This window comes from Oryx dammah, unplaced genomic scaffold (genome assembly GCF_014754425.2).
Source record: "Oryx dammah isolate SB20612 unplaced genomic scaffold, SCBI_Odam_1.1 HiC_scaffold_24, whole genome shotgun sequence".
NCBI classification, from domain to species: Eukaryota; Metazoa; Chordata; class Mammalia; order Artiodactyla; family Bovidae; genus Oryx; species Oryx dammah.
Window position 1 is genome coordinate 14206609 of NW_024070208.1, and position 24222 is coordinate 14230830.

General features: G+C 36.8%; 1 protein-coding gene across 1 annotated transcript; it reads right to left on the minus strand.

Annotated features, from left to right (window-relative positions):
* Window positions 1–266: 266 nt before the first annotated feature.
* CCDC122 (coiled-coil domain containing 122) lies at window positions 267–21766 on the minus strand. Its single transcript, XM_040267200.1, has 5 exons — window positions 21679–21766; window positions 21047–21162; window positions 13533–13931; window positions 12670–12786; window positions 267–416 (listed from the first exon to the last, which is right to left on the minus strand). The coding sequence occupies exons 1-5, from the start codon at window positions 21719–21721 to the stop codon at window positions 267–269; spliced, it is 825 nt and encodes a 274-aa protein (XP_040123134.1). The 5' UTR covers window positions 21722–21766.
* Between the last annotated feature and the right edge of the window lie 2456 nt (window positions 21767–24222).

Genomic DNA, 24222 nt, shown 5'->3' on the forward strand with positions numbered 1-24222 from the left:
GCATAGATTGACATGAATCCACCACAGGTGTACATGCGTTCCCAAACATGAACCTGCAGCTCAATTCCAGAAAAATAAATGACCCAATAAAAAAATGGGCCAAAGAACTAAATAGACATTTCTCCAAAGAAGACATACGGATGGCTAACAAACACATGAAAAGATGCTCAACATCACTCATTATTAGAGAAATGCAAATCAAAACCACAATGAGGTACCACTTCACACCAGCCAGAATGTCTGCGATCCAAAAATCTGCAAACATGCTAATCTTTCATTCCAATACGCTTTCTCAGTTCAGCAGCGGTTTTCTCCAGCTGTTGGATGTTCCATTGCCACTGTCTTCTATTTGAGTGAAGCTTATTTACCTGACAGTGCAAACGCTTGAGAATTGCACCGTATCTTTTATGTTGTACCTATTAAGAGAAGAGCACATATCAACAGGGTTTGAGAAAGAAAAATAGTAAACAGCCATAAAGGATGTTTTGACTACTCTAAATAGGAAAGCACTCAATTAAAAATTACTTAATAAATAATAATGATAATAAAAAATAAACAGTAACTATAACTATTTATTCAATGCTTACTGCATGTTAGATACCGTGATGAGAGCTTTTTACATATGATTAAATCCTCATAACTCCTTGTGATATAAAGATTATTATTCTCGTTTTTGTATAAACTGAAGATCAAAGAGTTTAAGTCACACACTCAAGGTTTCACAGCTGGTAAATGATGGTGTTTGGGGTTTGAACCCAAGGCAAGCATTTGTGATGAAGGGCCTTCTACTTATCAAAGTAGTTTTCAGTTAAGAGAAACGGTTTTTTTCCTGCATCAAGTGGTTCACTGAAACATAGAGCCCACTGATCTAAGCGATCTGGGAAATACTGTAGGCCATTTTCCTGCCAGTAGGTCAGTATTTATGTGTGACACAGTACATATGCCACATTTTGTTCATCCGTTCACCCATCTAAGGACATTTGGGTTGTTCCTATTTCTGGCTATTGTGACTAATGCTGCGATGAGTGTGGGTGTATGAATATTCCTTTGAGAGACTGTTTTCAATTTTGGGGGGCATATACCCTGAAGTAGAACTGTTGGATCATTTAATAATTCTGTTTTGAGGAATTGCCATGCTGTTTTCTACTCTGGTTGTACAAGTTTACGTTCTCAACAGCATGGAGGAGGGTTCCAATTCTGAGCACATACTGAAAGTACTTTATATTATCTGCCTTTCTGGTCATAATCAAAGCCATCTTAGTGGGTATGACGTGGTACTTCCTTTGAGTGTGACACTGGTGTTGTGGTAAAATGTCCTTTTTAAATGAACTGATAGAATAATATTAATAGAATAATGGGACTGTGAAAGTTACCCCTTCATTCTCATATCTGTTTAAGAGAGAGCTCTAGTCAATCAGGAAGGTGATTCTAGGTCAATACAAAAAAGAATCAGTTTGTCAAAACACCAGGCTACATTTATCAAAGTAACCAATTTGCCAAAAAAGCTTATAGCTTAAGATGGCTGTAGGGAGACAAGACTCTGGGTTTCTGGGGCCTTAAGACTCTTCCCCAAGCTCTCTCCCCTTCCCTCTGTAACTCAGCTTTCCTTTCTACTGGGGGCCCTCTTCCTGGGACCCTCAGGGGAGCACCCCTCTCTCTCAGAGTTCCTCCCTTACTGAGCTCAGAGCTTCTTTACTTTTATCATGCCATGGCTCATTTTGATAGTATAGCAAGGACCATGGACTCCTTCTTAGAATGTTTTTAAATGTATAAAATACAATACATGGGATTACAAAAGAAATAAATTATATGGAAACACAGTTCTGCAGAGCATCAGGGGAACTAGGACAGAGACACTCTAGGTATTCCAAAATACTGACATAAAAACTCATCAACTAAGACTTCACATAAATAACTAAAAGCTTTATATATCTTTTTAAATTTTCAGTTTTTTTAATTCTGGAAATTCAGATAGTTCATTCAAACTGGTGAACTAGGCTTCCTGATATGTTGGCAAAACAGAAACTGACTTTAAAAGAATTATAAATAAATTTGTAAACAGAAACATTATCATATTAGGTAATGAAACTATAGTCAAAAGAAGATTTTAATATATCAAATATATTCAAAGGTATATATATCAAGTTGGGCTTGACCCAGGGATCAAACCCGCATCCCTTAGGTCTCCTGCATTGGCAGGTGGATTCTTTACTGCTAGCTTCCAGTGTTGTTTCCTTACAAGGAGAAGAAACACTAATGACTGATACAAGTTTTCTAATTTTCTTGAGAGTTTTGTGCATTCTTGTAAATTAATAAACTGGCATTTGAGTTTTATATAGTTGCTGTTTGTGAACTCTAGTAACACTTCTTCATATCTCCCCAATCCTGGGATACTTACAAAGTCAAGTTTCTAATCTCATAAGGCTAAAAGGCAGTTTTGGCCAAGAAGTGACTTCGTAAAGGTGAAGGTCACATTTGGGAGCCTTCTTGGAGGCCAGCCAATTGTTCAGCCTCTATTGGTGCAATTTTGACTTTGGTAAGTGTCAATACTTAAACTTGAATAGCATTATACACCTAAGGATGTAGTGGTTCTGTAGAAAATATAGCTTTTTTTGCCTCTAGGAAATGGATACATTACTATTCTTATTTACTTCTTGTTACCCTTGCGGCAGAAATGAGAATAATAATGAAGCAGGGGTGGTGCCCACAGAATATAGAGGTAACAAGAACTGCCTCTTCATCCCCTTCGCTCTAGACATACTTCACTTCTAGAATCTGAGTCGAGGTATGCTCTCATCTTAAGACCTCGGCACCTGTTTTTTCCTTTGCCTGAAAAACTGTTCCTCAGACTTTCATGACTAGCTCCATCACTTCTTTACATTGTGTTTTGAAAGTTGAACGTACTCTGATTCCTGAGATAAACTTTGCCTGGTCATGAGGTATTAACATTTTTATATATACCAGCTATAGTCAATGTGAAAATATTCTGCATCTATGTTCATGAGGAACACTGGTCTGTAATTACTTTTCTGATAATGTTCCTGTTCATTTTGTGTGTCAGAGTTAGGCTGGCCTCCCAAAATAAGCTTGGAAGAGTTCCTGCCTCAATTTTCTGAATGAATTTGCATAATCTAGATACTATTTCTTCCTTCAATATGTGATAGAATTTACCAGTGAGGTTATGTCAATCTGAAGCTTTCCTTATGGGAAGGGTTTTAATTATGAGCTCAATTTCATTGATTTCTAATTAATACCATTTATATAGCCTAATTTGAAATGGATCATAGAGCTAAACATAAAAGTAACTTCTTCCTGTGTTGATGATGATATGTGTATTTTTCAAGGAATTTGCCCATCTCATCTAAGTTGTCAAATTTATTGACATGAAGTTGTTTAAAAGAGGCTTTTATCACCCTTTTAAGTCTATAGGACCTAAAGTAGTATCCCCACTATCCTCCTTTTTCTGATCAGTATTGTTACAGTTTATCAATTTTATCAGTCTTTTCAACTTTTGGCTTTGTCAGTTTTTCTGTTTTTCTATTTTCTATTTCTTTCATTTCTACTATTTATTATGTCATTTCTCCTTATTTGCTATTGGCTTATTTTTCTAGTCCCCTATGATAGAAGCTTAGATAATTGTTTCTAAACCTTTTTCCTTTCTAATATACACATTTAAAGCTGTAAGTTTTTCTCTAAATACTGCTTTAATTGTACCTCACAATATTTATATGCTGTTTTCATTATCATTCAATTTCAAATATTTTCTAATAATTCTTGTGATTTCTTCTTTGACTCACGGATTATTTATAATTGTGATGCTTAATTTCAAAATGTTAACGAACTTTCTAGTTTTGCTACTGTTACTGACTTCTAACTGAATTCTGCTGTGATTAAAGAATATAAAATTCTTTGAAATTTATCATCCAGTATACTGTCTATCTTGGTGAAAGTTTCATGTACATTTGAAAACAAAGTATAATCAACAGTTGCTAGGTAGAGTATTTTATAAGTGGTAATTAAGTTTAGTTGGTAGATTAGTTGTTCAAATTTTCTATATGCTTGCTTATTGATTTTCTATATTGTTCTATCAATTACTCAAAAAGGTTAAGCTCTCTAGTATGACTGTAGATTTGTGTCTTTTTCTTTTAATTTTGTCCATTTCTACTTCTGTATTTTGAAGCATTGTGATTAGGTAAATTTACATTCATTATTATTATTCATTTCTGACAAATTGACTGGCTCCCTTCAACTTTGGGGGTAGTCCATATCTTAGAATCTACTTGATACTAATATAGTCATGACTGGCTTTCTTAAGATTGATGTCTTCATAGTTTATCTTTTTCCATCTTTCAAATCATGTGTTTATATTCAAACTGTATCTCTTGTGAAAAAGTTATGTTACCAAACTGTTTTTTCAATCCAATCTGATAAACTTTCCCTTTTAATTGGATTGTTTAGTCCATTTACATTTGATGTAACTAATGGTATGCATGGATTTAAGCCTACCATTTCAAAATCTGTGTTCTATTAGTCTCTTTTGCCTTTTTTATTTCTTACTTATTTTCTGTCTTCAGAGTGGATCACAGGCTTAAATATAGAATGCAAAACCATAGAACTCCTAGGAGATAACACAGGAGAAATCTAGATGACTTTGGGTTTGGTGATGTCATACATACATACAACACTGAAGGCACAATTCATTAAAGAAATAATTGATAAGCTGGACCTCATTAAGCCTTCTGCTCTATAAAAGATACTGTCAAGAGAATAAAACAAGACACAGACTGGGAGAAAATATTTCCAAAAGACACATCTGATAACTGCTATTCAAAATACACAACAAATTCTTAAAACACAACAATGAGAAAAAATAACCAGATTAAAAAATAGGCCAGAAACCTGAACAAACGCCATATCAAAGAAGACAAACAAATGGTAAATAAGTATATGAAAATATGCCCAACATGAAATGTCATCAGAGAAATGAAAATCAAAACAACAAGATGTCACTACACATCTATTAGAAAGGCCAAAATCTGGAACACTGACAACACCAAATGCTGGTGAGGATGTGGAGCAATGGGAACTCTCTCCTTCATTGCTAGTGGGAATGCAAAATGGTCCAGCCACTTTGGGAGACAATTTGGCAATTTCTTACAAAACTAACCATATTCTACCACATGATCCAGCAATCATAATCTTTGGCATTTACCCAAAGTGCCTCCCTGGTGGCTCGGTGGTAAAGAATCTGCCTGCAATGTAGGAGACTGCCTGCAATACAGGAGACCAGTTTAATCCCTGGGTCAGGAAGTTCCTCTGGAGAAGGAAATGGCAACCCACTCCAGTATTCTTGCCTGGAAAATCCCATGGACAGATGGGCCTAGCAGTATAGTCCATAGGGTCACAAAGAGCCAGATACGACTGATCGACTAAACCAATTCAATTCAAGCAAGTTGAAAACTGATGTTTACTCAAAAACAGATGCTTATAGCAGCTTTATTCATAATTTCTCAAACTTGGAAGCAACCAAGATGCCCTTCAGTAGGTGAAAGATAAACTGTTGTATACCCAGACAGGCTGGTTCCAAATTGGGAAAGGAGTATGTCAAGGTTGTATATTGTTACCCTGCTTATTTAACTTATATGCAGAGTACATCATGAGAAATGCCAGGCATTTAGCAATAAAAAGATAAATAAATAAAAGAAAAAATGAGCTATCAAGCCATGAAATGACACAAGGAACCTTAAATGCAATTACTAAGTGAAAGAAGCCAATCTGAAAAGGCCACAAAGTATATGATTCTAACTATATGACAGTCTGGAAAAGGTAAAACCATGGAGACAGTAGAACCATTTTTAGAAAAGACTGGGCTTTCCTGGTGGCTCAGATGTAAAGAATCTGCCTGCAATGCAGGAGACCCGGGTTCAGTCCCTGGGTTGGGAAGATTCCCTGGAGAAGGGACTGGCAGCCCACTCCAGTATTCTTGCCTGGGAAATCCTATGTACAGAGAAGCCTGGCGGGCTACAGTCCATGGGGTCACAAAGAGTTGGACATAACTGAGAGACTTTCAGGGCTTCCCTGGTTGCTCAGAAGATAAAAAAGATTGGGAGTAGAGTCCAAAAGACATAGACTCATATTCTATTCTGTCTCTTATCACTAGCTATATAAAATTACACAAGTTATTTAAATTTTCTGAAATTCTATAAAATATGTTACTATGAGAATTTAAATGGGATAGCTTTTAAAAAGTGCTTGAAAAATACCAGGCAATCAATAAACAACAACAGATTTAATAATACTGAATATTTCTCCCTGTATTTTTGTTACCATGTTATCTAGCTGTCTGAATCATTCTTACCTTGCCTTTAGTTTACCTTTCTACCTTTGTTTCTTTGGGTTTTTCACCTAGGACAGGCTTTCTAGTTGGGTAGTCATTTCTGTGGCTGACCTCAATAAGTGAATGGATTATTTAGCTGTGTAAGTTGTATGCTATACTGTAACAAGTTAAATGTGTTTTGTTCCTGCTTCCTAGTAGCTCCGAAAGCACTCTTAAATTTTTCCTGTACTTTAAATTTGGAGCTCAAATTGAACAAAATTTAGGCAAGAGTAACTAGCAATGAATCTTAAGGTGCTTTACATAATACCTATTATTACAAAATGTTACTTGCAGCACTCATCATTTGCTAAAAACTTCTTAAATGTTCTAGTTTCTCCTTCCTGAAAATGCTTAGATTTGGCAAATAACATGTTTTTAAACCTTGAACTAAAAATTACTGATCATTGCCTAATGCTTTGTATTTGAAGCTTTGAGTTTGTATGCTTTGTATTTTGCTTCCCAATTTTTTCATCAGTGACTTATAACTTTTTCCTCTCTCTTATCTTTAGTTCCTTTCTTCGACAATGTATTTAAAGACTGACAGTAGACAGGGGAAAAAAGGCATTTGGGGGTAAGTATTTGAAATACTTCTTTCACTCAGACATGGCCTAAAACAACCAAACATATTTACTAAAAAAAATGTAAAACCCAAAAACCATTCTCATTTTTTCTTAATCAAAAATGTGAACAGTAGCATTAATATGAAGATTAAACATGCAAAGCACAAAATGTTTGAAAGAGTTAAACATGAGAATGAAAGAATGCTATAACCTAGGTAAAAGATGACCAAGAACTGCACCAAGGCCACAGCTGAATACATCCAGAAGGGGAAGGAAAAAAAAAGACTCAAAACAGAAATAAGTAATAAAAATCTGTTTAAATTTATCCTCTCAAAAAACTGGTTGTTTTGAGAATGATATCAATGTATCGATGTATCAATGATAAATTCTCATCAAGCAATGAGAGAAATTGCTGGGGAAAAAAAATGCAGTGTTCTCAAGGCAGTGCTGTGGCATTTGTCCTTCAATGTTATAGTTTATTATAGATAATCTCTAATTTTTTAGATTTTCATTTTTTCATTTCATTTTTCAACCATAATATAGTAATAGAATTGAGGACTATTTTTAATACATTAGAGTTAATAAAACTAAGATTAAAAAGTTTGGACTCTGAGGGAGAAGGAGAGGGTGGGATGATTTGGGAGAATGGCATCGAAACATGTATACTATCATGTAAGAAACGAATCGCCAGTCTAGGTTCGATACAGGATACAGGATGCTTAGGGCTGGTGCATGGGGATGATCCAGAGAGATGATATGGGGTGGGAGGTGGGAGGGGAGTTCAGGATTGGGAACTCATGTACACCCGTGGCCGATTCATGTCAATGTATGGCAAAACCAATACAGTACTGTAAAGTAAAATAAAGTAAAAATAAAAATTAAAAAAAAAGTATAAAAGAATCTTTAGTAACTCTATTATGAAAGCTTAAAGAGTTTATTGAATTTCACCATAATAAGTATAATGATGAAAACATTAAAAACTGAATATCGAGCTCAGTGACATTCCATCTAAATCTAACATTAGTAGTCACTTACATCACCCTTTACCACTAAATATACCCATGTACACTTCTGCTTCTTTCAAAATAAAGTATAAGTATTTCATATAACTACTCCTCATGCCAAGTACAACTAAAAGCCCTGAACACTGGATATAATATTAACATAAGAAGTTCTGAAAGGTGGAGAGAAGAAGGCAAACTGACTAGAGTCCTTAGAATTCAAGGAACGACTTGGTAATAGCTCCTTGGGTTTTCATTTGGCCTCATATATCACAGATAAGAGGAAGCAAGAAAGAAAGCTTGAAATGCCAACAGATGCAGACAACAACAAAACAAAACAAAACAAAATCCAGGAAAAGCCTGCTCTCTAATCAAAGGACCAGGAACAGGGCAGCCTAAGACTGAAAATTTGAGGTAGTAGCTACTCTACTGAAGTCAAACACCATGGAAAAAACAATGGCTCCACCACCACCCACACCAGCAAACAATGAGTGGAAAGCCTAAACTTTCACCATTGCTGGGCTATAACAGGGCCCCAGTCCTGCTGCTGGGCTGGTGTCAGAGAAGGCTGAGTGGGGAGACAGGACTCTTCACTCTCTCTGGAAAGTAACAACCACATTCCCTGGTGTGAGGGGAGCCCCTCTGGGGAGGCTAGACTTCTGCTCCATCTAGTGGCTAACAAGGCACTCTCCCCCTTCCCACTAGGAGAGTGTCAGAGGAGGCCTAGAGGAGAGTCGAGGTTTTTTTACCATCATTCAGTAGTAGCAAGGTCGCATCTATGTGGGAGCAGTAATGAGGTGCTCCTGCCCCACCCAGCCAGGGGCTTATCAGTAGAAGCCGAGTGGGCAGCCAGGACTCCCACTTCTGACCAGCAGTAACAGGAAGTCATTATTCCCTCCACGAGTGCCCATGGAGTCTCTGAACTTCCACTACTATGTGGAAGTAACAATGATACAGAGCCTTACAACATAATACCCAACATGTCCAGATTTCAACAGAAAATCACTCACCAAAGCAAGAACCAGGAAGCTCTCAAACTAAATAAGAAATAACAATCAACATGTGCCAACACCAAGAAAATGCAGAGGTTAGAATTATCTGGCGGGCATTGTCAAGCCATCATCATAAAAATGTTTCGATGAGTAATTAAGGAATGTGCCTGAAACAAATAAAAATATTAAAAGTCTCAGAAAAGGAGTAAAAGATACAAAAAACCAAATGGAAAAGACACAATAACTGAAATAAAAAACTTAGTGGGGTGGTTCAATAGCAGAATGGAGGGGATAAAGGGCAGAATCAGTGAATGTAAGATAGAACACTAAGGAGTATGCAATATGACCAACAGAGAGACAAAAGACTGAAAAAAAGAAATGAAGAGAGCCTCAGGGACCCCTGGGACTCTATCAAAAAACGACCCATAATTTCTACCATGAGAGTTCTGGAAGAACAGGAGAAAGAAGGCAGACCTGCAAAAGTTTTAAATAAATTAGAGCTGAAAATTTCCAAAATTTAGCAAAAGACATAAGCCTACAGAACCGAGACGTTAAGAATTTTCAAAATCAGATAAATCCAAAGAAATTAATTCCAGAAAAAACCCACTCCAGTACTCCTGCCTGGAAAATCCCACGGACGGAGAAGCCTGGTAGGCTACAGTCCATGGGGTCACGGAGAGTCAGACACCGACTGAGCGACTTCACTCAAAGACAGCAAAGCTTGAAAGCGGCAAGAAACAAATGTCTGAGAGGAAAACAATTCAATTCAAATGACAGTGAATTTCCCATTAGAAATTACAGAGACCAGAAAGAAGTGGCACAGCATTTTTCAACTGAAAAGAACAGTTAACCCAGAAATCTATATCCAGCAAAAACATCTTTCAGAGATGAAAGGGGAACGAAGACATTTTCAGATGAAAAAGAAAAAAAAAAAAATCCCAAGACTGCCACCAGCTGACCTCTCCTAAAAGAATGAATTTAGAAGCTTGAAAGAGAAATAAAACAATAAAGGATAAATCTTAGAATGTCAGGGAGGAAGAAAGAATATGGTGGAGCAAAAATACAGATAAATACAATAGACAGGTGAAAAGGGCATAGCTAAAGGGTACCAGGTTTCTTTGGAGGTGATGAAAATTTTAAAATTGACTATGGTAACAGTTACAAGGGCTTCCTTGCTGGCTCAGTAGTAAAGAGTCCGCCTGCAGTGTAGGAGACGCATGGGACGTGGGCTCAATACCTGTATTCATATTAAAACCATTTAATTATGCATTTTAAATGAGTGAATTATATGCTATGTGATTTATATCTCAATAAGGCTGTTTAAAAAAATCAGAATCGTGGTAGCCTGAGAAAAAGGGACAAGAGATCTTTCTAGGCATGATGCAGAAGTTTTATATCTTGTTCAGTCATTGTAACACTGCTGCTGCTGCTGCTAAGTCGCTTCAGTCGTGTCCGACTCTGTGCGACCCCATAGACGGCAGCCCACCAGGCTTCCTTGTCCCTGGGATTCTCCAGGCAAGAATACTGGAGTGGGGTGCCATTTCCTTGGTATATATATAAATTGTCAAAATTAAACAAGCTGCTGCTGCTGCTAAGTCATGTCAGTCATGTCCAACTCTGCGACCCCACAGACAGCAGCCCACCAGGCTCCCCCGTCCCTGGGATTCTCCAGGCAAGAACACTGGAGTGGGTTGCCATTTCCTTCTCCAAGGCATTAAAGCGAAAAGTGAAAGTGAAGTCAGTGAAGTCGCTCAGTCGTGTCGGACTCTTAGCGACCCCATGGACTGCAGCCTACCAGGCTCTTCCGTCCATGGGAGTTTTCAGGCAAGAGTACTAGAATCGGTCGCCAGTGCCTTCTCCGAAACAAACTAAAGCCTTACAAATAATGTACCTACTCTTATGACAGCTCTACTTTAATAAAAATTATTAAGAATCTCAATTTTCTTTCCAAAATGCTTTTACCAGTTTATTCTCATACCAATAGTATTTTAGAATTCAGGTGGCCCACATCTTACAAATTTTAATATGGATAATTGACAGGCCAAATTTGAGGCCTTATTTTGGGGTCTGATTTATCAATCCCTTACTGTTAATGAGGTTGGTCATCATTTCCATTGGGTTTTATCTTTTTTTATATATATTTATGTTTTAAAAGGTAAGACTTTTCTAACCATATTCCCAAGGTTCTATGGCTTGTTTGAAATTTTCTTATCACTTAGTCACTTATGTATGTTACAAATATACCCTCTCAAAACGAGTCTAGTCTTCTTTATTGTTATGCTGCATCTCAATAATCTAGAAATTTATGATATAGCCAAAAGTAGTATTTAATCATGCAGTTTGGATATATGTTTGTGTCTTTTAAAATAAATACTTCTGTAATGCAAATGCAAAGTAATTTTGTCCCTTACATTATCTTTAATCCTTGTGGAAGTCTATGTATGTATGTGTTCAGAGGTAGGAATCTAATTTTACTGCAAAATTATTGTAATTTTTTCACATGACTAACATTTAGTTTGTTCCATTTATGATGGATTATTTCTGGATTCCTTTTTTATGCTTCATTAATCATTTTTTCTATTTCTATGCCACATATATAGGTTTATAATAAATCTTGATATTTAGAAGGGTAAAAATACCCATTTATTTACATTGCTAGTAAAATAGAAGATAAAATCATGGTGTTTCTTAAAGAGAATGTTTTGTAAAGGTGAGGGCTTTTGTCTTCAAATTCCTGTTGCTTTTTCATTGTGTCAAATTAGTTACAAGCAAGTTGAAAATATGCATCTTTTTATTTTCCAAAGTAATTTTAAAGGGTGAAAATTATTTGTCCTTAACAACATACACTTTTCCCTTTTTGTTCTCCACTCATCTAAACAATGACTATAAGGTCTACCAGTGGCATCTCAAATTTAGTCTCACTTTTAATTTATCATTCAGTTTGTTTTCTAATTGGACTATTCAAAATTACAGATAGGAAGTCAGAGGTTTAAAATGCCAACACTTCCATTGTCTTTACTTTGAAGAGTCTTTAATTTCTGTCTATGAGTGGTCCTTTTTGACTGGATAGCCTCTGCTGTCTATCCATATTAATTGGTTACAAAGCTGATGGAATGTGGAGAAGGAAGTGGCAACCCACTCCAGTATTCTTGCCTGGGGAATTCAATGGACAGAGGAGCCTGGTGGGCTACAGTCCATGGGGTTGCAAGAGTTGAACGTGACTTAGCGACTAAACCACCACCACCACCTGATGGAATGAGACCTGGAAAAACTCTAAAGTGAAAGTGAAAGTGAAAAGTGAAAGTGAAGTCACTCAGTTGTGTCCGACTCTTTGTGACCCCGTGGACTGTAACCTACCAGGCTTCCCCGTCCATGGGATTCTCCAGGCAAGAATACTGGAGTGGGTTGCCATTTCCTTCTCCAAGGGATCTTCCTGACCCAGGGATTGAACCCAGGTCTCCCGGCTTGCAGGCAAAGGCTTTAACCTCTGGGCCACCAGGGAAGAACTCTAAGTCAGACTGAAATAAGACTGAGTACTTGCTTTTCTTGAATACATTCAATTATCTGAATATTTTGGGAGTTATCTATACTTATCTATTAATAGTTTGGATGTATCAACTGTTTTTCGTAGTTATTTTTGGTTTTCTAGCTAGTAAACTACACAAATTATGACTACAGTATTAATAAAAGTTTAAAAAATGATCCCATAAAACATTGAAATGCAGATATTTAAGACTTACCTCTATTTCTTTTCTTAATTTTTCATGTGTCTTTATTTCTTCCTGAAGAAAACAAGTTTGTTCACTGATGGATTCTTCTACAGTTGTAATTTCATCCTTCAGTTTTGTAATATCTTCCTGTATGTTTATAAAATTTAAAATATACATGTCAAACAATGAATTGCCAATATAAATCCAAGATTTCAGTGTTTCTATAATTTAAGAAGATTAACCATCACATTTAATTTTGATTAATACGATTAGAATGTTACTTCTATAGGTATAAGGAACGAGAAAGCATTATTCAAACAAGCAAACCTTAGATTTGAAGATACAGAAATAAAAACCAAATGAAAATAAGACACAAAGGAAAGCGGAAGTCATAGCAGCAACTGTTTGGCAATGGTGTACAGGATATTTTTTTAATTCTTGGGGAGAAATAATAGATATTTTTTATCTCCCAAAGTCTTCAAAGAATATTAAGAGAAAGATGCTTAGGGTGCAATTATTAATTCACATTGTTTGTGTAACAGCATTAAGCATACTAAATAGATTTTAATTGGTCGGGATCCATTAGACTGGAAGCTAGTTAACATTTTTGTGAGTCATACTTTCTGTAACAAATGGATTAATTGTTCATCTGATTTTGTTGGACCATATATTTTTATTAATCCACAAGGGATTTGGGGATGTTTCCTTTACGCATTTGTACTTTTGACATAGTTGTTACATAACTCATGCACTTATACAGGTTTTTAAAAGCTGTGAATCCAGTTAGAGCACTCATGGGTATTCTACCAAGTTAATGATAATTTATCGCTGAGTAAGTGTACTCACAAAAAAAGGAATACTAGAAAATGTTTTAATAAGTGATTATTTCAAACCTGTGCTTGTCTCATCAGGTTTCCTTCTGGATTCTGGAGATCCAGCTTAAGTTCCTCTTTCATTGTCTTTAGTTTTTTTACAAGGTCTCGTTTCTCATTGAGTTCAGTCATAAATGACCATTTGTTCTCTACCTCTCTCAAACTATCTTTATGTGCTTTTATCTTGGCATAGTATTCATTATATTTCATCATTTGTTCCTCAAAATTTTCTTGGGCTGTTTCTATGTCAGATTTAAGCTTCACATTTTCTGCGTGTAAGGATTTGATTTGATTTTCCAGGTCTCCACACTGAAGTCTGGTATTCTGTATGGCACCATCTTGCTGATAAATTTGCCTTTCTGTTTCTTTAGTTTCTGCAGAGACAGATGCTATTTGTGTTTCAAGCTCATGAAGTTCATTCTGTAAGATATTTCAACATTATTGTTATTAATTCATGATATTCAACATGAAAGAAAAGCCATTGTTTTGATCCACAGTGTGTGTAGAAAAATCACTTAACATAAAAAATATTTTTATCAAATATAGAAAAATTGATGCATAATAGAAGGAGACATGTAATAAAGTAATGAGATTATCTTATAATCAGAGGGAGCCCAGGGTTACATATTTCTTATTTTTTAATGTTCATCTAATTCTCAGTATTAAAATTTTATCATTTGTCTTGACATTATATATATAAAAAGTACTTTACAATAATTTTAACAATATATTTATGGGCATCAGAAGTACAAATTAAAGAAAAATTTATGATAAAAATGATAAAACTCTGAGTTAAAAGAACAAAAGATCTAAGTTCTAGTGCCCTTAACTGCTGTTTACTGGGGTGATTATACGTGCTTTGCTGAGTTGCTCAGTCATGTCAGACTCTTTGTGACCCCATGGACTGTAGCCCACTAGGCTCCTCTGTCCATGGAGATTCTCCAGGCAAGAATACTGGAGTGCGTTGCTATGCCCTCCTTCCCGGGATCTTCCCAACCCAGGGATCAAACCCAGATCTCCTGCATTTCAGGCAGGTTCTTTACTGTCTGAGCCACCAGGGAAGCCCATGATCAAATAGCAAACTTAATCATCCTATTCAAGCCTCACTTTCTTCACTTGTAAGATAAGTATGAAGGTATATTTATCTTTGCCTCCCATGTGGTGCAGTGGTAAAGAATCTGCATGCCAATGTAGGAGGTTCAGGAAACGTGGGTTTGATTCCTGGGTCAGGAAGATCTCCTGGAGAGGGAAATGGCAATCCATTTCCACGATCTTGTCTGGACAATCCCATGGACAGAGGAGCCTGGTGGGCTACAGTCCACAGGGTTGCAAAGAGTCAGACATGACAGAGAACACATAACTCTTACCTCTCTGGGACATTTGGCATTTCTAACCAGCATCTGCTTTTTAAACCTACCCAACACTCGTCTCTGCTTCTCAGATACCTCTGAGCATTCCTTCTCCGTCTCATTGGTTCCTTCAAATATAGGTTTTCCTCAGGGGGCAGTCATCATAATTTTCTTCTCTCATTCTATCTATACTCCTTGGATAATCTTACACATACTTAGATCTTGAGATACATATATACTGATGATTCACAGAATGTAAGTGGCTATTAAGTCCTATGCCCAGCTACCACGGGGGATCTCAAATTCATTGTCCAAAAATCAGACAACACCTCCCCTCCTGTGGCCCATCCTATTCTCCCTTGTATCAGTTGCCAATTGTCAGAACCACAAAAACTCTGTAACACACTAGTGTGTATTGCTACCCACTAGGTGGTTCTGTTAACTTCAGGTGGATTTGTTCAAATGTCTGGAGACTGGCGGTCTGTAAAATGGTTTAGGTTGGCTTCAACTGGGCTGACCTGGGTGTCTTGGCTTTGCTTCACGTGTACCTTATCCTCCAGTGGGCCAGGTCAGGCATGTCCGTCTCATGATTACAGTAGATGCAAAGAATGGAAGCCCAATTATGTAAAAACTTTTTTAAACTTCTGTTAGAATAACATCTGCTAACATACCATCTGGTCACATGATCAAACTTCTCAGTGGAGGGGTAGAAAGTATGTCCACCCACTATGGGAGGTGATTATAATGATAAATGGTAAAGGGTAAAATATACACAAGGATGAATATTTGGGACAAAAAATGCAAATTACCACATCTCTATATTCCCAAACTTAGTTATGGCTCCTTTGGGAGCCATATTTAATTTCTCACCTCTGTTTATATTTAGTGTTAGTTGCTCAATCGTATTCAACTCTTTGTGACTCTGTGAACTGTAGCCCACTAGGCTCCTCTGTCCATGGAATTCTCCAGGCCAGAATACTGGAGTGGGTAGCTGTTCCCTTCTCCAGGGGATCTTCCTGACCCAGGCATCAAACCTGAGTCTTCTGCATTGCAGGCAGATTCTTCACTGTCTAAGCCATCACGGAAGCCCTCTTTATATTTAACTATTCATCAAATTCTGTAGATTTTTCCACCAGTATTACTATAGGCTTTTATTCTTTTTCTTCCATCTAGTATGGTCATCCTCTTTAAATTAATGTATAATTATGGGAGGGAAGCACTTCACTAAGCAGGCAGACTCAGCCTATCCTTTTCTTGACAGAGACAGGAGAGGGAAGTACACTGAAAGATACAACATGCTGATGAACTTCAATCTTTATCTCCAGTTCTGATATTTAAAATGCCCATCTGACATTCTATTTGGATATCTAACAGCCATCTCAATATACATATTCAGAAAAGAGCTTTCAATTTTCAAGCCCAATATGCTCCCCTTTTAGCCTTTCTGATTTCAATAAACTTTCCACCTTGGATACTAAAAAACCTAGGAGCCATTCTTGATTCTTCCCTTTATCTTATCCCCACAACCTATTTAACAGCAAACCTTGAAGCCTGGGCCTCTAAAATAAAATCCCAACTCACTTCTGACCAGTCTTTGTAGCATGGCCTAGCTCTTAACTGGTCTCCCTGTTTTCATGCTTCTTCCTCTCCCTCCCATAGGTCTTTTAGAATCAGTCTGTCAAGTTCTCTAAAAAAGCCTGCTGGAATTTTGAGTAGAACTGCTTTTAAACAATAGATAGATGAGAAAGACCTGACATGTTAACAATACTGAATCTTATGATTCATGAAAATGGTATATCTCTCTATTTCGGTCTTTAATTTCTCTCAACAGTGTGTTGCAGTTTTTAGTACACAGGTCTTACATCTTGTCTTAGTTTGCTATAGCACAGCCATAACAAAATATCATAGACTTAGTGGCTAAAAAAACACAAATTTCTCTCTCACAGTTCTATAGGCTGGACAGAGTGTTAGCATAGTCAGGCTCTGGTGAGAACTCTTCCTGGCTTGCAGAGGGCCAACTTCTCACTGTGTCATCACATAACAAAGAGCAAGCTCTCTGGTATCTTTTCTTCTAAGGGCACTAACCCTACCACCAGGATCCCACCCTCATGACCTTATCTAAGCCTAATTACCTGACAAAGACCTCATCTCCAACCACAACCACATGGATTTTTAAGGCTTCAGCATATGAATTTGGGGGGTGATACAAACATTCAGTCTATAATACTTTTGTTAAGTTTACCCCCATTTCATAATTTTGACGCCACTGTAAATAATAATGCTTTTAAAATTTCAATTTCTGATTGTTTCTTTTAAAATGTACAAATACAACTGGGTTTTATAATTAATCTTATCTTGCAACCTTTCTAAACTCCCTTCTTAGTCCGGAAAAAGTGAAAGTAATGTCCGACTCTTTGTGACCCCATGGACTATACAATCCATGGAATTCTCCAGGCCAGAATACTGGAGTGGGTAGCCTTTCCCTTCTCCAGGGAATCTTCCCGACTCAGGGATTGAACCCAGGTCTCCCACATTGCAGGTGGATTCATATTAGTCCTAATAGATTTTAAAATAATAGATTCCTTAGGATTTACTCAAAAAAATCATGCTGTATGTGAATAAAAACTTTTACTCCCTCCTTTCCAATCAGGATACCTTTTATTTCTTTTCTGTGAAGGAGTGGCTTGAATTATCAGTACCACAGAATGAGCAGAAGTGATAAGAAGACATATGCTTGCCTTATCCCTGATCTTAGGAGAAAAATATTCAGTCTTCCACTATTACGTATGTTGCCTGTATGATTTATGTAGAAGCCGCTTTTAGTTGGTTAGAACTTTCTTCTATTCCTAATTTGCTGGTAGTTTTTATCTTAAATTGATGTTGGATTATAACAAGTATCTTTCATGCATCTAGAATTCTCTTTCTAAAACATAAGTTTAATCATTCACTCTTTTGAAGTCTATCAAAACCCTCTCATCAACTCTAAAATAAAATTTAAGCTTCTTTTCATGCTATACATCTCTTATTGCTTCTCAAAATACACTCTATGTTATTCCACTACCAAACTACTTATAGCTCTATGAATGTACCAATGCTATTTCAGGCCTCTGAATTTTCTCTTTTTTTTTTTTTTTTTGCCTAGAATATCACATCCTCATTTCCCTTTAACCCTCAAACCAATCCCATACACCCAATCATTCTAGTGAACTCCAGCTATTCTTTAAAACTCAACTGATCACTCCTTTTTCAATGTTAAATCTGTGTTTATGTCTCTATTGTTGACATATTCCCTGCATGTAATTATTTGTTTAGTTATTTGTCTCCCTCTTCAACAGATGGTGAGGACTTCTTTGGTGGCTCAGATGGTAAAACCCTTGCAATGCAGGAGACCCAGGTTCCATCTGGGTCAGGGAGATCCCCTGGAGAAGGGAGTGGCAACCGACTCCAGTATTCTTGCCTGGAGAATTCCACGGACAGAGGAGCCTGGTGGGCTAAAGTTCATGGGGTCACAAAGAGTCTGATATGACTGACTAACACTTTCACTTTCATTTTCAACAGATGGTGAGTAGCTTAAGAGTGAGGACAATGTTCAGCAAAACGCTTAACAGAAATTAGGTTCTCAATATAAATGAAATAACATCTCTAAAACTCCTTGAAGATTGACAGGTTTTATGAAATGATTCTTTATAGAAATCTAAGACATTATTATTTTTATATTATATCCTACTGTCAACATCTATTTTTTCCTAAAGTGACTTAGTTCAGTTCAGTCACTCAGTCATGTCTGACTCTTTGCAACCCCATGGACTGCAGCACACCAGGCCTCCCTGTCCATCACCAACTCCTGGAGCTTGCTCAAACTCATGTCCGTTGAGTCAGTGATGCCATCCAACCATCTCATCCTCTGCCATCCCCTTCTCCTCCTGCCTTCAATCTTTCCCCACATCAGGGTCTTTTCCAATGAGTCAGTTCTTTGCATCAGGGGGCCAAATTGGAGTTTCAGCTTCAACATCAGTCCTTCCAATGAACACCCAGTACTGATCTCCTTTAAGATGGACTGGTTGGATTTCCTTGCAGTCCAAGAGGCTCTTAACAGTCTCCTCCAACACCACAGTTCAAAAGCATCAATTCTTCCGCACTCAGCTTTCTTCACAGTCCAATTCTCACATCCATACATGACCACTGGAAAAACCATAGCCTTGACTGGACAGACCTTTGTCAGCAAAGCAATGACTCTGCTTTTGAATATGCTGTCAAGATTGGTCATCACTTTTCTTCCAAGGAGCAAGTGTCTTTTAATTTCACGCAATGCAAATATTTACAAGAAATCTACACTACCACATAGTGTAATTATTATCATATCTGTTGTTGCATTAATGCCTAAAACCATATTCAAAATCTGGTCCTACACTGCCCACCAGGGTCCCAGCAAGGATACCTTAAGTAATGTTTACAAGTATTCTTTCATTTAATTATCATGAAAACCTTACAGATAGGTCCTATTATTATTTCCATTTTACAAATGAGAAAACAGAAGCATGGAAAGATTAAATCGAGCTAGAAGTAGCAAATCATCTCCTGGCAATTCAGACCTAGACTATATTCTTTTCATATCAATGATACATTTAATGTTAAAAATCTTTAAAAAGTAAAAACACTTTCATTTTTCCTTCTTCAGCTTTATTAACAGAATAATTATGTCTACTCTGAATACAAAAACAAGTATGGTTTTCAGATTCCTGTGATGGAATTATGAACATATTTTGAAATTTAAGTGTTAGTTGCTCAGTCGTGTCCGACTCTCTGTGACCCCGTGGACTATAGCCTGGCATGCTCCTCTGTCCATGGGATTCTCCAGGCAAGAATACTGAAGTGGGCTGCCATTTCCTTCTCCAGGAAAAATTTAAGGAACACAGAAATGTTCCTTATCTTCCTGAAATGTTCCCTATCTACCTGAAATGTTCACTGGCAACTAGTAATTTCTAAGCCACATCTTTAAAAATACTGGCTTAAAAACTTAACCTTCCTTCAATTCAGCATTTTAGGAAAAACTATCAAATAAATTTAAAATAATTCTATGTAAAAAAAAAAAAAATAAATAAAAATAAAATAATTCTATGTGACCATTGTGTTTTATATGCTTATCTGTAGTATGATGACATTGTTGAATCTCTGCAAAAATGTTCCTCAAAACTGGAATATTCATGTAGATTTTACTTAAGGATGTTACGTGTGCTTAGTCACTCAGTCATGTCCAACTCTTTGTGACCCCATGGATATAGCCCACCAGGCTCCTCTGTCCATGGGAATTCTCCAGTGAAGAATACTGGAATGGGTTGCCATGCCCTCCTCCAGGGGATCTTCCCAACCCAGGGATTGAACCCAGGCCTCCTGCATTGCAGGTGGATTATTTACCATCTAAGACACCAGTGAAGCCCTTACTTAAGGACACTAGAATAATTTAGAAGGTATAAATATGAACATTAGAAATGTTATATTGCTTCCTCAGAAGTTATTCAGTTCAGTTCAGTCACTCAGTCGTGTCCAACTCTTTGTGACCCCATGAATCACATCACGCCAGGCCTCCCTGTCCATCACCAACTCCCGGAGTTCACTCAAACTCACATCCATCGAGTCGGTGATGCCATCCAGCCATCTCATCCTCTGTTGTCCCCTTCTCCTCCTGCCCCCAATCCCTCCCAGCATCAGAGTCTTTCCCAATGAGTTAACTCTTCGCATGAGGTGGCCAAAGTACTGGGGTTTCAGCTTTAGCATCATTCCTTCCAAAGAACACCCAAGGCTGATCTCCTTCAGAATGGACTTGTTGGATCTCCTTGCAGGCCAAGGGACTCTCAAGAGTCTTCTCCAACACCACAGTTCAAAAGCATCAATTCTTTGGTGTTCAGCTTTCTTCACAGTCCAACTCTCACATCCATATATGACCACTGGAAAAACCATAGCCTTGACTAGACACACCTTTGTTGGCAAAGTAATGTCTCTGCTTTTCAACATGCTATCTAGGTTGGTCATAACTTTTCTTCCAAGGAGTAAGCGTCTTTTAATTTCATGGCTGCAGTCACCATCTGCAGTGATTTTTGAGCCCCCCAAAATAAAGTCTTCTTACTAATTTAATATAGTTTTGAAGAACATAAAAACTCATTTACAAGACTTTGTGAAATAGGTTACCTGCAAATGGAACAGAATTTTTCTGTTTCTTTCTATTTCTGATGTTTGTGATTGTTGTTGCTTTGCAACTTGTTCTACAGCATCAGTTAATGAAGATGTGTCTTGTTTAGCCAGAGCTAGACAAAAAGAGTAAAGTACATAATAAAAATCTAAATGCAAACATTCTAAGAAACTAATGTTTCATCACCCCAAATCATGAAAATTGTGATGTTTTCTCATTAATAAACTAAATTTAGGGTTGATATTCTTCCCTTTCTGACTATAAACAAATCTAAAATCAAAGGCCATGATAATAGACAATTCAAAGTCACCTACTGCAATACTACACCTGTTCCTTTATGGAACATTATAAATATTTTGATTGTCCTAAAATTTTGTATCCAGACCATCTGCACATATACTATAATTATAGTGCTACCATAACAACTATTTCTCAATTACAGTTGATGAATTTTCATTATAGGCCTGCATTTTCAGGTTGTTATGCCTTTTCTAAACACTCTAGAAGCTACCTCCTGGCAGCTTTCCTCTATTCTAATTTGCTACTAATTTTAACCCAATTTTCCTATGACACTACTTTTTCTGTTACTGCTCATCTTTCAGCTCTATATTTATGAAAAGTGCTTCATTACCTTCTTTGGGAACTCCTTGACTCTTCCTTTCGTTTTCTGACATTCTTGTGTCTCTTTCCACCTTTTCAGTTCACCTTTTCTCATACAAAATAATCAGTGCTGATAATCTTTCACTTTTCTTTTTTGTGTGTTGTGTATTAGTGATCCTGAAAGTAAATTAACTGTCAAATGTGTCACGGGGACGGCAATGGCATTCATCATCACTTCCAGGAATTAAAATACAATGATTGAGTGAGAGACTGGGGAAGAAAGTAGAACTCTCTATGGATCTTGCTAGTCCTGCTTTTTAGCTATTACGACCCTGAGAAGTTTCTTAATTCATTTGATCATCAATGTCCTCGTCTGTAAAACTTCATAGGGCTAGTGTAATAATGAATGTGGGCTTCCCCAGGTGGTGCTAGTGGTAAAGAATTCACCTGCCAATGCAGGAACCACAAGAGACGGAGGTTCCCAGAGACCTGGGAATGTGGGTTCCCAGAAGTGGGTCAGGAAGATCCCTTGGAGTAGTAATTGGCAACCCACTCCAGTATTCTTGTTTGGAAAATTTCCTGGTGAGAGGAGCCTGGTGGACTACTGTGGTCCATGGGGCCACAATGAATTGGACATGACTGATCACACAATAATGTATGTATGTAACATACTCCACACAGTATCTGACATATATCTTAAGTAAATAATTATTATAGATCAGTAGCTGGTACCTCCAGTACTATTGTGAGGTGTATTCTAAAACTACAACCAGAATCTGTGAAAAACAGTAATAAGATGGATTAGCAACTTCTGCCATGGGTACAGGATGCAGGGAATATGGCATTCCTGTCCAGTGCCAGCCAAGGTAAGCCTTACACAGGTTTAAAATCACCAACCTCCTCTATGCTTAGGAGAAACTGATGAGATATTTTTCTGTCTTGAAAGATGAAAAGAAAGAGTTCTTTCCTCTACCAGTGAATGAATGCAAGGAATGAATGCTGAGTCGGCAGAATTAAAGACATTACCAGTTTTTGGAAAAAGCATATCTGATTTTGCCTGTCCATTCCTGTACAGAAGAAATCACACAATTCTGCATGATTAATAAAAGGAATGTAATGTTTCTGCTTAACATTTGAACATACGGATTTTTATTTTTAGATGAAATCTTTTAAAAAAAATCTTAGTTGATTTTTTATAGAACTTGTGAATCTTTCCAAATCATACTAAAATCATGATAAACTTTGCCAGCCAGAAGAAGTAAAATATTATCATAACAGTAAGGCATGTATATAAGGAAGCTTCCACAAGGAAATGTGCAAAATCACTAAATATCTTTCCTAAAGATTGGTTAAATATTGACACAGAGTACTTGTATACTAGTTACAAGTGTTTTTAAAAAACAAAATTTTAAAAGATTGCAATCTGATAAAAACAACAACAAAGTTAAATCGCTTCATAAGTCAGGAAACTCAAATCTATCCAGAAATATCTTATCAAGCTAAAGAAATCCTGAGAGAAATACTCAACAGTGTCATAATCACCTCTGAGAATATATGATTCTTTCCTGTTTATTCACATTACTTCCTTTCTTCAAACTCACTTCTGATCTGCCTCCTCCAGGAAGTATTCCCTGATACTGAGTCCATTCACTCTGTTCATGCCATTACTCTGTCTTTTCTGCCCCCCAGATCAATGCCAATGAATCCAAGTTCTCTAGCTTTTTTGTATGGGTTTCATAGTTAAAGATATTATTCTTAGTGTTACCTATGTTGAAAATGCATACCGTCTACATTTATACCTTCAGTGAGTTCTCTCAATTGATTATAAACAACTAAATAGTGCTTTAGTTTTTTGTCCCACTGTTCTAAATGTTTTAGATTTTAAAAAAATGAACATTATATAGTGCTGATTCTGTGCTATATATGGGAACTCTATAAATATTCAGTTTATAAATATTAACTCATTTAGCCCTATGAGGTAGATACTACTAGGTCTTGGGGTAAGATAGGGCTAATCTTGAACCAAGGTTGAGCAACTGCTAGTTTATTAGGTAAATTATTTCCAACCTGAGACTCAGATTCCTTATCAATAATAGCAGCCGCCTCATTAGATTACTGTGAAGATGAAGTGAAATAATGAATGTATTTAGCAAATTTCTGCCACTCTACTATTTCTATTCCTATTACTGAATTTGCAATATTTTATACTGTATTTTCTTATTATACTATAAGCTCCAGGAAGGCAAATACAGTGTCTTATTCATTTTCATATTCTCTACAGAGTATCTGATGAAGAACCCCCCCCAAATTAGAAAATTAGATTTTTACAGTAAAAATAAAGTAATTGGTACTTTTCCATCTCTACTCTTGAAGCAGCATACACTGAAGAACTGTTGGGTGATATTTCTTTAAACAAGCTATTCATGAAAGGATACCTAGCTTAAAATTGAGAAAGTAATCATTTTTTTCCAATCTTCCTAAAATGGACAAAAAATTAAAATGAAAATAAACTACTGCCATCTACTGATAATTCCTTACAATTGCATAAATCAATGAAAACAAGAGTTAGACAATA

Bases quoted from the DNA above. Each gene is read 5' to 3' on its own strand.
- CCDC122 (XM_040267200.1), bottom strand. From the start codon at position 21,721: ATGTCAGAAAACGAAAGGAAGAGTCAAGGAGTTCCCAAAGAAG. The intron at 12,787-13,532 runs GTTTGAAATAAT...ATAAACATACAG, and splicing joins ACCTGATGAGACAAGCACAG to GAAGATATTACAAAACTGAA. The intron at 417-12,669 runs GTAAGTCTTAAA...TTCTCTTAATAG, and splicing joins AATTAAGAAAAGAAATAGAG to GTACAACATAAAAGATACGG.